General features: G+C 33.9%; 1 protein-coding gene across 1 annotated transcript; it reads right to left on the minus strand.

Annotated features, from left to right (window-relative positions):
* Nucleotides 1–801: 801 nt before the first annotated feature.
* Nucleotides 802–4,980, minus strand: LOC110028844. Its single transcript, XM_020730860.1, has 2 exons — nucleotides 4,016–4,980; nucleotides 802–1,094 (listed from the first exon to the last, which is right to left on the minus strand). The coding sequence occupies exon 1, from the start codon at nucleotides 4,963–4,965 to the stop codon at nucleotides 4,018–4,020; it is 948 nt and encodes a 315-aa protein (XP_020586519.1). The 5' UTR covers nucleotides 4,966–4,980; the 3' UTR covers nucleotides 802–1,094; nucleotides 4,016–4,017.
* Between the last annotated feature and the right edge of the window lie 11,066 nt (nucleotides 4,981–16,046).

Below are 16,046 nucleotides of genomic sequence, written 5' to 3' on the forward strand. Positions count from 1 at the left end.
CCTAAATACTTTTAGGTGGAAGACTATAATAGAAAGTTGAATAACTATATTGAATCTGAAGTGAGAAACTAAACAACTACATGAATGATATATTTCTTCTAGTAAATTATGATTCACCCTGATAACTGAAACAATATTTTTGAAGAATAGGCCGCAAATGTAAATAAAAAACAGAAAAATGAAAAACTCTGGACAAGTAAAAAATTCAGGGCAAATGAGAAAATTTCATTGTTTAGAAGAGATAAGTACAAGTGAAGAGTAGTGGCTAACATCACTTAACCACAAATCATAATTAATATGTAGATGTGTGTGCATGTGGACGTATGCATAAGAGAGAGGCTCTGTTTGGGGCAGCTTATTCGCTGCGGTGGCGTTTTGAAAATGTCTTTTCACCGTTTGAAAACTACATTCGAGCAGCTTATCCGAAAACGTAGTTGGTTCTTTACACTAAACGCGGAACGCGGGTTAAACCCCGTGGTCTGCATTTACAAATAAACGGTTTATCTGGATAAGCACAAGCTGCCTCAAAAGCACCTTAATAAGATCGAATTGGCCCAATCTCCATGTAACATCATAGATTCCTTACATTTTTTTTTTCATAATTTAAGTTACATGGCATATGTCGCACAACAAGCTTTTCATTCCAAGCATGATAAAATCTGGGACACATGCTCTAAAAATCTTCACATTAATGCAATTTAAAAAATAAAGCATGTAAAATAAGAATCCAATCTTTTACAAAATATTCTACAAATCTTCCACACACGATCAACAACGAGCACCAACTAAGTCCAAGCAATGCGTTAACTTGACAATAGAGAATGGCTTGGTTATCATACCAGCATAATTATTGTTTGTGCTGACTTTGCTCACAATAATAAAATCATGAGCAATGATTTCATGCACAAAATGATATTGAATATCAATGTGCTTTTACCTCTTATGACATTTGAATTTTGTTGAGAAAAATAATACTCTGGTTATCCCATAAAACGGTGTTAATTTACACGTCGTTATTGAGTTGCCAAACATCCCCTTCAATCAAATGACTTTATTATAAGCCTCAATAACAGGCACGTACTTAACCTCTTCAGCTGATAGCATAACCAACGACAATAAAAATATACCCCGTAAGCAATCTTTTCTCAAGATCTATAGCAAAATTAAATCAACATAACCAATTAATCTACCATTAATTCTCCCAAACTGCAAACAAATACAGCATTTGGAAATCCACTAAATTGCCCTTCGAACTTCCTTGCAAGGTACCATGTTATGTATGCAAAATTCATTGCTTGCATATAATAGATATAGACGTAAATAAAGTATAGCATATATGAGAGGCCTCACCATACTAAAACATATAGCATATGACATATAATCAACATCATCACATCTAATTGTGAAGATAGTGCATATGAGAGTCATCTTAAACTTCTTACTAAGATGTGATTTCTTATCCATTCTTATTCTAAGCTACCATTAACAAAACATCAATATCTGAAAGTAATTGAACATATGATTTATCGTCACTTTTTTAAAAGTAAACATGTCTATCATCATTATTTCTATTTGAATCATGAGTATTTGTCGGGGAGACTGTTTCAAATCATAAAGATAGTTTTTCAGCAAGCAAAATCTTTCTTTCTAGAGGCTATAAAACCCTCTATTGAATGTAGATGTCCTCCTTAAGTTTTCTATGTAAAAATGTTGTTTTCAAATCCAAATATTCAAGTCCAAAATCATGTGTGGCCATAATACCAATCAAAACTTGAAATGAATTACACTTCACTATTAGAGAAAATATATCTATGAAGTCACTCTTGAAACTTAGGCTTTGTTTGAGAGAGATTCTTCTTTCATAAAATCTCCTTTAAAAATATATTTAAAATAAATAGCGATATAAAATTATAGCTACTAAAATTAATAACTCTTAGATGGTCCAACTATGTTCCACGAGTCATTCTTACAAAAAGATTTTATCTGCCCCTAACATGGCAATCATCTATCTGTCATAATCAATAAAATTATTTATCTCGAAATAGATAGAAGATTCTTCATTAGAATCAAAACCTACAGCTACATTCAAAGCACAAGAAATCAAATCAACTTACCCATGCCTTTGGAAAGCTCTAATATTTATTAGCTTATATTTTGCAATATAACTTCGAGGTGGTGTTGATGGTGATTGTGGCACTGGTGAGGGAGTAGCACACTCTATACCACTGACCTAAACTGAGATGTAGACCTCGGTATACATCTGACCGAATTTGAAGCTCCACCTGTTTAATTTATTACTATTGAATTGCCTCACAAGAATCTTTTAGAGGTAAATCATGAAGCAAGACAACTTCCTCATAAATAACATCAATGTTGAATATGATCTTTCTATTTTTTAAATACTATAACTTATATCCATTCACCCCATGATTACAGCCAACAAAAAATACAGCGAATAAATCTAGGTTTTAGCTTTCTATTATCAACATAAGCATAAGCAGGACATTCAAATATCTTCAGATCAACATAATTTGCAGGAGTCTCAAACCATACCTTTTATAGACTTTTTATACCTAGCAGTTGACAAAAAATTTAGCAATAGAGACTTCATCAACCCAAAAAGATCTATGTAAACAGGAATTAAAAAAATATATAGCATACTTTCTCCATCAAAGTTCACTTCATTCACTCTACATCACTCTCTGGCAGTGTATGAAGAATGGTTAAGCGTCTCACTATCCCATCTAGCTTATATAGAGTATTAAACCCGGTAGAGCAAAACTCCCAGCCATTACTAGTGCAGAGATGTGTAACTTGCTTCTGTGTATTCTTCTCAATCATAGCCTTTCACTTATTGAATGTAGTTAAAATATCACTCTTTTGCTTCAGAAAAAAAAAATAATAAATAACAATAGTCAACATGCAAACAACACCTCCCCTAAAAAGCACCTTGAATGGTCCCCAAAAATTAGATTGTATATGGTCGAGTGTTCTCTTTGTACTATGAATGCTTTTCCAAATCTGAATATATCCAGCTTCCAAAAAAATACAGTCCTTGCAGATCTTTAATTTACTAATATTCTATCGGCCAATAAATCCTCTCCTAATCAATTCAACCAAACTATTCTAACACATATGCCCAAGATGCATATGTCAAAGACGAGTAAAATCATCATCAGATAGGAAGCAAATACAACTCCATCACCTATAACCATACAAACTTGTAAGATATATAATTTGATTGATTTTTTTTGTCATCTCATCACAAAAACAGCACCGCTGCTAACCTTTAAGAATCCATCATGTACTTTTACTCTTTTGAATTAAGAATTCTCAAAGAGAAAAAATTTTCCCTTCAAATCAACAATGTCTCGCACATTACCTAATATTTTTACAATTTCATCAAACATTTTAATTTTGATTATACCAATGCCAGCTTTTTTGCAAAAAATATCATTTCATGTCATGTCAACACATCACCTGTAGTCATAGTTTCATATGTAAAAAATCAATCCCTATAAAAACAAATGTAAAGTGTGCAACCAAAATAAAAAATTCAATCCTCATAATGTTTAAACTCGCTATCATAAGCAACTAGGAGTTTTCCACACTTCTTCATATTCTACAACTAACAACATTCAGATTTGATTTCTCTCTCTTTTCTTTTTCCTATCACTAGATTTTAAGAATACACTATATTGAAAATGCAAGTAAAAATGAAGATTTGTGGCTCACATGATCTAATCGTAAGACCTTAACTACATGTGTGTGTGTGTGCGCACGCGCGCATATGCACACTCACAAAAATAATAAGAGATTCATGACAATCCAATTTCTTTTTTGCCGCCACAAATCCCCACAAAATTTTCTTATGATTCAAGTTACACCATATACATCAAACCACAATCTTATTGGTTCAAGTCCAACAAAATTCAGGTGGCCAAACAAGCCAATCAATTAACTCATGATTTATAAGCCAATCAGTTCACCAGTTAGAGAAAAAAAAAATACATACCATCATTCCTTCTTCTTCCCAGCAATATTAGAAGCCAAATCTCTGAAAAATTTCACTGATTTGGTGACAGGTGAATTTGCAGCCATCAAATTATACAGAACATTCTCCACCTCACCGATTTCAGGACGCCTCTTGAACCTTGAAACTACCTGCAACTCCCCCTTCTTCTTCCCCTCATCCTCCACCATAACCACCCACCCCTCCCCCATCATTCCCTCATCCTTCACCCACTTGAAAACCACCCCTTTCCGCCTACTCAGTACCCCTCTCACCTCCAACCCCATGAAAGAGTAAACCACATCAAAAGACCCAATGAAGCTCCTCAGCTGCACATCAAAGCCCTTCTCCTCCTCAAACCCCCATTTAGGGTTAAACAACACTACAGGTTTCGGGCTCAAACAGTCAGCGAGCACTCTAATATCCTCTAACATCGATGCTTCCGACGCCAAGAAAACTGCTATATCGGCAGAGTTCAGTAATTCATTGCTGGCAGAAGGGATATCGGAATGGAATATAAAATTTGACGACGGGAAAGCACGGCGAGCGGGGTCGAGGAGAGCGGAAGATGACCAGAAGAGCAAGAGATTGGGACTTGAGCCTTTCTTAGTGACTGGCAAGGAAGAGAAGAGATCGGCGGCGAGGGAGGTGAGTGAGGACGGGGAATCGTCGTCTGCTATGGGAATTTCAACCCGAAAACGGGGTTGGCGCTGCTTCTTGAGCTTGCGCGTGGGAAGGGGAAGAGGGTTATTTAGGGGTTTTCGGAGAGAGGAGGAGAGGCAGGACTTGGCTTGCGAGATAGCTTCTTCTTTTGAGGAAGGAGGAGACAGAGAGCATGAGATGGAGAGGATTTTGGTGAGGTTTTGGTGAAGAGAAGTTGAAGGAAGTGGGAGAGCAGTAGGGAATTTGAGAGTGTTGGGTTTGGGGAGGAGGTTGAGGGGATTGGACGCCATTGTTGTTTCGCAAGTAGTCACCTTTTCATGAAATGAAGTGGGGAGAGTATAAAAATTAATAAAGACAAAAACAAAAAAAAAGGGAGAGAAAATATTAGGTAAGATGGTGTGCGAGTATAAAAATTAATAAAGACAAAAACAAAAAAAAAAAAAGGAGAGAAAATATTAGATAAGATGGTATGCAGATTAATAATATTTTGGTATTATTGATGCGGTATTGTTGTGCAATATCATCACAAATACCACAAGAGTATTACAATATGTGCTTCTACATTGTCCTGTTACATTATTTTCTATTGAAAAAAACACTAAATGAGAGCTCAATAACAAATGGGAATATGAAAACAACAAATAAACTCAGGGCTTAGTAAAGAGGTTTTCCAAGACATCTGGTGGCGTCCCGTTATGGTTGGAGATCCTCATTGCTCCAATCAAAATAACAATCACATAAGGAATGATAGTGTTCATATCTTTTAAAGTGCGAAGTCTCATAATGTCCGCAGATTATACTCAAATCCCACTATCATTAAAGAGATGAGGGAGAAAAAGTGAGAGGAGGTGGAGTAAAGAAAAATAGAAACCCTCCTATTTTTATATTTGACCCATATTTATACGGACTGGGTCTTTGTTTGTCATGATATAAAAATAAAAATATACAAAGATACATAATATGTTGTATTACATTATATAACTGTTTATCATGTTTTGCAATTTTGTAATATGTCTGACTGTTTTATGTCATGTCATTCCATGTAGTTGAATTTGACAGTTTCTTAATTTGTAAATTCAATATTCAATAATTTGGTAGTTCAAAAATTTGACAATTTAACAAATAGCAACTCAGAAGATATTTTAAAGTGTATACAGACAATCTTAAATAAGTTTTAGCAGCAAAACCAATTGTTGTTTGTATTCTCTATGATGAATTATTTCTTCTCTGGTTTTTAATCATTGCAATGGGAGATTCTTTTTATTGTAATATGTTGCTTTAATCTGAGGACCAAGTTTCAGTATATTTTACCAAATCTTTAGTTTCCCAAAAAGTTCTCATGACTGAAATATCTTGATTTAAAGTATTTTTTTTAATTTAACTTAATTGATCTTTTTTTTTATTTAATTCATATGTAAATAAAGAAAAATACGAAGGAACACCATAAAAATATTATGCTTTAAAGGCATGCAATTGCATTTTAGAATTAATTTTAAATTGTGTGAATTATTAAAGTTGATTATTTGTTCAAATGGATTCAATTCAGGCGAATTAAAGATGAAGTGAAAACTAACTACATTGATATTATAATTCACTCATTCCCCTTTGTACATGGGCATTTTATTATAAAATATACATAATAATAATTACATTTAGCTCTTTAGGAGTTTCAGGCTATATCTCTCCTAGACCGAGAGAAGGAGGCCGACTAGAGAAAGTCAAGTGGTGGGGGCTGACTGACAGGGGTCGACTGGGGAGGGCCAACTGGGGAGAACCGACTAGAGAGATCAAATTGCTAAGAGTTGACTGGAGAAGACTGACTAGTGAGGGCTTACTAGAAAGGGCCAACCGCTGAGGGCCGACTAATGATAGTCGGTTGACCGACTTGTGAGAGCTAAGCCAAATGGCGATTGACAGAGTTCAGCAGTTTCTATGGACAATTTTAACATCTTAAATTGTGAATGAGGATTTTAATCATATAGACTAATTATTCAAACTTTGAATGTAACCCTAACTACTTAAGATGGCACTCTCTTGTGAGTTACTTGAAAGAACTCAAGCACAAATATTTAAACAAATAATGAACTTTCTTACCAATAATGAATTATGGCCCCACAAAGAGTATTAAGTGATTCTTCATCAATTATTTATGCTTAGGATTCTTTATTATTATTTCCAATTATGTATTGAATCTGTTTTTATATTACTGCAAAATAATATAGAAGAAAATAATGATTCCATGTGGATAAAATGTTAAATTATGCTAAATCTCCCTACTAACAGAGTATTATATAAATTGATTGATGCAATAGAATTATAACACCTAAAATAGTTTATCAATGAGAAAAATAATTATGTAAAATCTATTGCTTCATATATATGCATATCATCTTAATAAATTACATTCAACCACAATAATGAGCATATATCGAACATGAAACTAAGATATAAAAATATAGATCGGTTCCCCTTACCAACTTTAAGTAACACACGTGCCTTTTTCCGATAAAAGTCATAGTACTAATGATAAAAAAATCGGTGTGTATTCAATTGTTTAACAAAAAAAAATATGCCAGATTTAATATCTTAGAAGGAAGAACTAGCATAGATGACCGACCCAACATCTATGACCGATCAAACCTGGATGACTGACCCGATGGGACGACCGACCCAGTATAGAAAACCAACCCAGAATCTATGACCGACCAAACCTGGATGACTGACCCGATAGGACGACCGACCCAACCTGAATGACATAGCTTTGATGACCGATCCAACTCGGAGGACCAACCTAGTTTTGCCGACCAAGTTAACTTTGTTCGCTCGAAGCAAATTAAGCCAGAAAGAAGCAAGGCGACAAGCCCATACACGTAAAATATCATAATTACTCTAGTACAATCCCCTTTAAAAAAACAATATGTGATATCATCATTATGTGCCCACTCCTTTATAAATAGAATGATTATTTTATGAACAAGGCATGATTAATCATGACAGATTACTATTTATTCTCTAACTTTTCATCTCTCTCTCTACTCTCTTTACTTACGCTTTATTTCTTTTGTGTGATTTACATATATAGTTGTAAATGAACCAATACACTCGATGAACAACTCGAACTCGGCTCAGTATTCGTTCAAATTAGTAAATAAATAATCTTGAATAATTTATAAAAGCTCGAAACTTAAATGAACTAAACGTGAACATAGTCAAATTTATTCATTTATGTTCACAAACAAACTGTTTGATGTTTAACAAGTAATGTGTTAAAAATCAATATTAAGTTCGATAATAGCTCATATGATATATGATAATTATTTAAATGAAATTTAATTAAATAGAATATTAATTTGTTGGTGATAGCTCGTATCATATATGTTGTATAAATACTTGATATTAAGTTTTTGTAGGTTTTAGGATTTAGGTTAAATCATGCCTAAATGATACACAAACTATTCTACTAAACTTCGCCTAAGCAAGGGATTTTGGGCAAAATGGAGGAGAAACAAGATTTAAGATACTATAGAGTTTAGAGCTTATAATCAATAAATTAATAGATGCAATCAAATTTGTAAAATTATTTATTGAATTCATTATATGAAAATCTTATTGCTTATTTGAATTTTTAGTTCATTCATTAGCTTGTTTAAATACTCATTCACTTGTCATAAAGAAATGAATTACAAATCATGTCCAAACATTGAAAAGTTTAAACAAATCAAGTTTGAACAATATATGAAAGCTTGACACAAGCTCAAACTCAACATAAACAACTTATATTTATACCAAGCCAAGTCCGAACAATGATATACTCGGCTAGATTACAATCCTATTTATGGACAAATAGTAATTCAACATTCTAAAAAGTGGGATGATCAAGTATCACGCCACCAACAAGAAGAGGAGCAGCATAAGGAGAAGAACCCAGGATTAAGTTTGACCCGGTTAGCTCCAATTATGTCAAGTCAGGTCATAACCGACCCAGTTTAGACGATAGACCTACAGGGAGGATTGGTCCGAAATGGGAGACCGACCTAGTTCAGACGATCGAGTTAACCTTGCTGACACCTGGCCTCCCTTATTCTGTCACATCTACTTGGTTACCTCCACTTAGTTGCAAGCATGTGGCTAAAAAAATAACTAGAAAATATGACTATCGATGACACTTCAGGGAAATGCTCTTATACCCCTCATTTTTCCATATATTTTTTTGTTAATATGCATATAAAATGTTTGCCGCAAGAACTTGGAGAACTTTCCCCTTAAGGGCAAGTTTTCAAAAAGAAAGAGGGGAGCCATCTACACCTTTGGACCCTTTTGGACTGTCCCACCCACAACGCCCATGCCCCCTAAAAGCATGTGTCTCATACTACAGAACTTTGGCGGTAGGAATCCTTGCCCCTTGGCGACAAGATCTATGGTCGATATTATATGAATCACCCCAGGGAAAGTCTATATGTTTGCCCCCATAAAGGCCACAACAATATCCGCTTAATATGTTTGGCGTAAAGTGTAGCACATCCAAGGAAATGAACTAATCAAGCCACCAAGGCATGGGTGGTGTAAGACTTAGGTTAGGCGATAGCATTCCAAACTCAAATTCGTCAGTTTTTTCAACCCCATTTAGTCACCCAGCCTTAAAACCTTTTCCAAAATCAACACTCATTCTTATTTAAATAATTTTTTTATTTGTATTTAAAGATACAAGTAATGTTAGTTTTCTTTTTATAAATCTCTTATTCTTTCTATAGTTGTCTTTGAAAGAGAGGATAGATTTGAAGAACTAAAATATGTATAATAGAAATATGTCAGACTAAATCTCTCAGAGGAATGACTTATACAAAATGACTGACCCAACGCAACCAGGATGACCCAGCTCGAATGACCAACCTCTAGCCTGGATGACCGAACCAAAGGGACGGCTGATGCAGCCTGGATGACTGACCCATAGTAGACAATTTATCCAGTCCAGACAACCGATCCAGAGATATAACTACCAAATTCACAATAATATGAGCAGCCCTCAAAGGAACCTACTCTTTTCATTAATTACATTTTGGGGGATATCTAAAAACTTATAATATTTATGAATGATTTGTATCATCTCAAGAGGGGGAATCCCAATGCTTTTGACTCTTATATCGGGCTATAAGGTCGGGCCATAGGTCAGAGGGCGAATCACAATATCCACTAGAAGCGGTGACGCCTAGGCATGCAAGGTTCATGAAACGACATCAACGATTTTTCAAGGGATCGACAGGGCTCAAACAATTACAGTTGTGTTAGGGTTATTTTTTATGGTGTTATTATAGTATTATGATTTAGTTTTATGTGATTGTATTGTTCTAATAGTGTTATTATTGTTTTGTTATTGATGCGTTATTGTGGTGTATTGTGGTGTTGGTATTAGTGTGTTGTAATTGTGATGTTATTAGTGATTTTATGGTGGTGTTATTGTGGTGTGACTTTTATGTTATTGCACTATTAGTGTAGTTTTCTGTGGTGTTATTGTGGTGTTTGCTATATATCTGACCATCGTTAAATTGGTGTGTTAATGTGCAGTCTGAAAATGTGCGCAATGATCCAATCGCATAAATGTTTCTTCGCACCGTTGTCTACAATGACCAAGAAGCATATGAGAACTATTGTGCTTATGCACATTATGTAAGATTTACTGTTAGGAAGGACCATAACAGTTATTGAACAAACTCTAAGAAAATTAAGATCAAAGATTTTATTTGCGGAAAAGCTGGTCACAAGAAGTCAAAGTTCGGCCATACGGTGAAGTTCAAAAAGGCAGACATGAGGACTGACTGTCAAGTCATGGTTAGATGTGTCGTCGATGTTGAAGGAAATTGGACAGTGAAAAAATTCATTGAAAAACCACCCTTTGACGAAAAACGGTGATAAACATCTTCTGCGTTCTAACAGAAAGATAAGCGAGTAAAATGCATATGTGCTGAGATCAATGACAGGATCATGGATCAGAGCAACATATGCATATAACTTTATGGTTACAATTGTTGGGGGGTTGGAGAACCTAGAATGCACGAAGATATATGCATTCAATTTTATTCAAAGAGAAAGAAAAGAAAGAATAGAACAATGAGATATCAATTCTCTAATACAGTTATTCATGAAGAGGCAAGTTGATGATACCATGTTTGCCTTGGATTTTGAAACTGATGAGTGTGGTAGACTGACAAGCTTCTTTTGGAACGACGGGTTTTCCAAGCTTGATTATGATTATTTTGTGGACGTAAAATTTTTTATACAAGTTATAGATTAAAAAAGAATAATTTATACTTCGCTCCTTTTGTGGGGGTAAACCACCATTGACAAAACGTCCTCTTTGGAGTTGATTTTTTGTCTAATAAGACCATTGATTCCTTCATTTGGTTATTCAAAGTATTTATCTGATAATGGGTGAAAATCATCCAACGACAATTTTCACCAATCAGGATCAAGCAATAACACGAGCCATTGAAGATTGTCTCTCACATACACTACACAGATTATGTCAATGGCTTATATACAATAAATTTCTTATAGAAGTGCATTTTGGTATGAGTGTCAAGAGTGTGGGTGATCTCTTTTACAAATGCATGAGCAAGTATGATTTCGAAGAGGATTATGAAAAAAGTTGGGTCACAATGATTGAGAAAGGGAACCTACATAGCAACGTGTGGTTAAATGACATCTACAAGATCATACATAAATGGTCGATAACCTTCAATAAAGAAATATTATGCATGAGAATATTATCAACACAAAGAAGTAAGTTCACAAATAATATCTGTCATTGTGTTTTCAATCCTACTAGCTCTCTCATTGATAGTTTTGTTGGTCTTGAAAATATAATGAATTTATGGCGCCAGAATGAGAATGATGAATATTTCAAAAGTGATCAATCTGTCATTACGCCCATGGTAAAAGACAACCAAGTCTTGAGGCAAGTTACCGCATTATTCGAGAAAGCTTTACTCAATGTTCTAGCAAGGGCTATTGGATGGGCTATGTGGACTTACAGTTGAATTCACCGCAGAGAGTGACTCAGAATATTATGTAAGGAATTTGAATAATCAAGGGACAAACAAGCACTGGATTGTGAAACTTGACAAAGTTTACTCTGAGGTCACTTGTAGTTGCAAAAAATTTGAAATGATGGGGTTATTGTGTTCTCACTCGCTGTATGTGCTTAATGTGGCTAACATTAAGTTGATTCCCAAAAATTTTTTTGTTAATGTGATGGTCTGTTCACGCTAAAAGGGACATGTATAATTGCTTTGGTTACAAACATCAAAAGGAATCTCAAATGAGCAGCGGTGCAAGTGGCCTACAATTTCGCTCACACGCTCACAAGTTTGCATACTAACTCATTAAATAAAGCACAAGGAAATGAAATAACCGAGCAGATGTTTTTGGAAGCATTTAAACATCTCTCTGAAGATCTTGATGATGCATTAATTGGAAAAACAGCTCAAGCAAAGAAAAAAATAAAGAAAAGAAAAACGGCAAATACCCAATTCAATTTGAATGACACAGCAAAGATGAGGGGAATTGGGAGAAAAAATAAGAGACCAAAAAATATATATTTGAACAAGCTAAACTATTTCAATTTATTCATTATTATCATTCTCTAACCTAGAACATTGCATGTAGGAAGAGATCAAGAAGCATTCTCTAACCTAGAACTCAACAAGCCGAGAACCCGATATTCCTTGCGAGGAAAATTTACTTGAAATGTCAGATTGTCTCAGCCATGTATATAACTGAAATTCAATATCATCTAACGAAAAATTTAGTTGCATTAGACTGTGTTTTTTTTATTTAAATTTTTTTCCCAAAATTTCACTTCTAATTTCTTAATTATGGCAGGAATACGATGCATCTCAACCAACAAAGGGATATATCGGACTGTTGATGAATTAAATAAGTGAGATATATTTTTAATATTAATGAGTTAATATATTTCATTAACAGTTCTGACATTTTCATATGATTCATTAATTTTATGGTTGATTAATATAATCAATTTATTAAATAATTGGGTGATTCATTTAATTTAATCATTGATTGATTGATATATTCAATGATTGATAAACATATGAAATGACACCATAATTACACAGAAATAATATAAAAATACAATAAAACAATAATACAATCTCAACACCACTAAAATAATACATCTAAACACCACAATAGCACCTCACTAACCTCAATACCATCTCTATTTTAATAAAACATGAATAAGATAATAACAAAACCTCAGTAACACCTCAATACCACCTTAACATATCATAATAACACAACAATAACACAAAAATAATATCTGAATAACACTTTATGAGAATATTCCCCGTGTATACCGCAAAATTAGGGAAATATTCTCCCCGTGTTATATCGTTATGTTATAGAAATATTCCTCATGTTATATCGCGTTGTTAGGGGAATATTGCCCCCATGTTATATCTTTGCATTATGAGAATCTTCCCCATGTTGTATCGCGCTGTTAGGGGAATATTTCTCACATGTTATGCCTCGGTTTAGGGGAATATTTCCTATGTGTTATGCCGTGATTTAAATCGAGTTATTTTAAAATTTGATGTGTTATAAGGCGATTTAAACCGATTTATTTTAAAATTCAATGTGTTATTCCGCGATTTAAACAGAGTTATTTTTAAATTCGATGTGTTATTCTGTGATATATGCACTGACGCTGTGTTATGGGATAAATTGAATGTATCTCATCGTGTTATGCAAATGTTATGGGCATTTTCCCCTGTTATATTCATATTTCTGTGGATTTATTTATATTATTTAACAACATTATGAAAGATAGTTTCTAAAATTAACTGCACTTTATATTAAAATATTAAACAACAAAATGTACAAGTAAAAAAATGTACATATTACATTACATTTTCAAATATATCAAATTCTAAAGGGACAAATTGAATGTATATACATGTATTTAAAGAACTGTACAAATTACATTTTATTAAATTCTCGAACATAAAATGTGTGAAATCCTTAAAAGACGGAAAAATCGTTTATTATTTAGCCTTGGACAAGATACAAATGACACAGACAAATTCAATTCTAAATATTTCCATATCTGTCTGCCAATTCAGATTCTCGCTCCAATCGCCCTCTCGAGCCTATACTAATTTTTTCATTTATTTGCAAATGAACAGTTCGCAGTCAACATTATTATTTTGAGCGAGTACACTCTTAACAAGTGTAAGTGACCATTTCTCAAGTTTGACTCTGAAAGCATGGGCGACATCTTTTGCAAATAGTTTGACCTGTAAAGTTTATTGATATGTTATTCCTGATTTATTGCTATGGTGATGGTGTGTTTTTGGTGTTTTATTGAAGTGTTATTAATGTGTTGTCGGTGGTGTGGTATTGGTGTGTTGTTTGTGTGTTATTGGTGTGTTAATAGTGTGTTATTGATGTGTTATTAGTGTGTTATTGGTGTGTTATAGGTGTGTTATTGGTGTATGATTTCTGTGTTATTGTTGGTGTGGTAATGGTGTGTTATTGGTGTGTGATTTATGTGTTGTTGTTGGTGTGGTAATGGCGTGTTATTTATGTATTAGTGGTGCATTATTGATGTGTTATTGGTGTGTGATTGTTGTTTCATTGGCGGTGTGGTATTGGTGTGTTTTTTGTGTGTTATTGACGTGTTATTGGTGTTTTATTGGTGTGTTACTGGTGCGTTATTAATGTCTTCTTAGTGTGTTATTGGTGAGTTGTTGGTGGTGTGGTATTGGTGTGTAATTTATATGTTATTGGTGCGTTATTAGTGTGTCATTGATGTGTTATTTGTGTGTTGTTGTTGGTGGGGTAATGGTGTGGTAATGGCTTGTTACTGATGGTATTGACTCCAACAATACAAAAAGAATAAAAATTTTGTTAGATATACTTACAACTTGGTGAGCAATATCCTTAACAAAGTCCAATGTTGGTTATCAATGATATGAAATAATATGATTTGAACATATTTAACAGTTTCTTTTGTGATATGTTGCAAGAAAGTTGCGCTATTAAATTTCATATGCATCTGCATAAAAGGATACTTTGAATTGAGTGTGCAATGAAGATATAAGTAAAATCTATATGGATGACTTAAACTTGTGTGATTACTCAATATTGCGGCGTTACATAAATGTATGATCTGTATAATTCAAGTGACCTAATCGTTCTTTCATGCAATATGTTAGCAAAAACATCAACATGTTTGTTTGCAAACCACCTATTCAGCGATATATTCTCCAGGCTCGCCAGATTGATTACAATCCTAGAACATTTGTTTACGATAATATCATGTCTGCATCGTTAAGACAGAAATCTTGTGATAATTGAATATAAAAACCTTCATAACATTAAAACTATTGTGTACAGTTACTTACTCAATGTATCTGGCAATGCAGTCATCGATTACATGCTGCATCTCAAGTGGTACTATTGATCTACTAGGATATTCAAGAAAAGACGTCGCGTGACGAGGCTGCAAAAGAAAACAATACTTATAAACTACAACATGAAAAATAAAGATGTGGTTCACACTATGACGAGCTAATTTTTTGTACCACAATCACAAAGGTGATTACATGGGAGTTGTTGTTATGGCTAAAGATGACTATAGGGGTTCCTAAACCTGAGAGTGTCATTACAATCTGTTCACGAATATATTGTCTGTTCAGCTCGACTTCATTAGGAGTTTTCTCTAAGACAAATGATCATGCGTTTGACATCATTATTGGTTGATCTCTAATCAATGTTATTTCAAAATTTATTTTTGATTGTTGGCCCTCTTGGGCTTTAGTATCTACAAAAGATGCAACAAAGCGAGTCTACAAAAGAACAAAATTTATTAAACATGTTATTAGGTTAAATAATATGGTACAATATAGAATGAGCTTTTTACCGTAAGGGGTATAGGCTTAAGAACATAATGTACTAGTCGTTCGACTTGGTCGGGATCTTCTTGTAGTGTCTTGTCCCTAGTTACAATATTATCTTGTGCATCTTTTATTAGTTCTTGGTCAACTCGAGCTTCAGTATCTATAATAGATGACGCAAGACGAGTCTACAAAAGAACAATAGTTATTAAAAAAATATCAAGTTAAGTGATAGGGTATAGAATAGAATGAGCTACTTACAATATGGGACAGAGACTCAAGAAGTTCCTTTATCGCTTGTTCAACTTCAACAGGCTCTTCTTGTATTGTGTCATCCCCAATAACAACATTGTTTTGTGCATCTCTTATTGTCTCTTGACCCTTTTTGGCTTCAAGTTCTTCTCCATCTTGGGTGTGTAAATGTAAATTCTCATTATTTCTCTCCTCAATATCAACAT

The sequence above is a fragment of the Phalaenopsis equestris genome, unplaced genomic scaffold, assembly GCF_001263595.1.
Source record: "Phalaenopsis equestris unplaced genomic scaffold, ASM126359v1 Scaffold000533, whole genome shotgun sequence".
Taxonomy (NCBI): Eukaryota; Viridiplantae; Streptophyta; class Magnoliopsida; order Asparagales; family Orchidaceae; genus Phalaenopsis; species Phalaenopsis equestris.

Coding starts and splice junctions, on each gene's coding strand:
- LOC110028844 (XM_020730860.1), bottom strand. CDS start 4,965: ATGGCGTCCAATCCCCTCAACCTCCTCCCCAAACCCAACACTCTCAAA.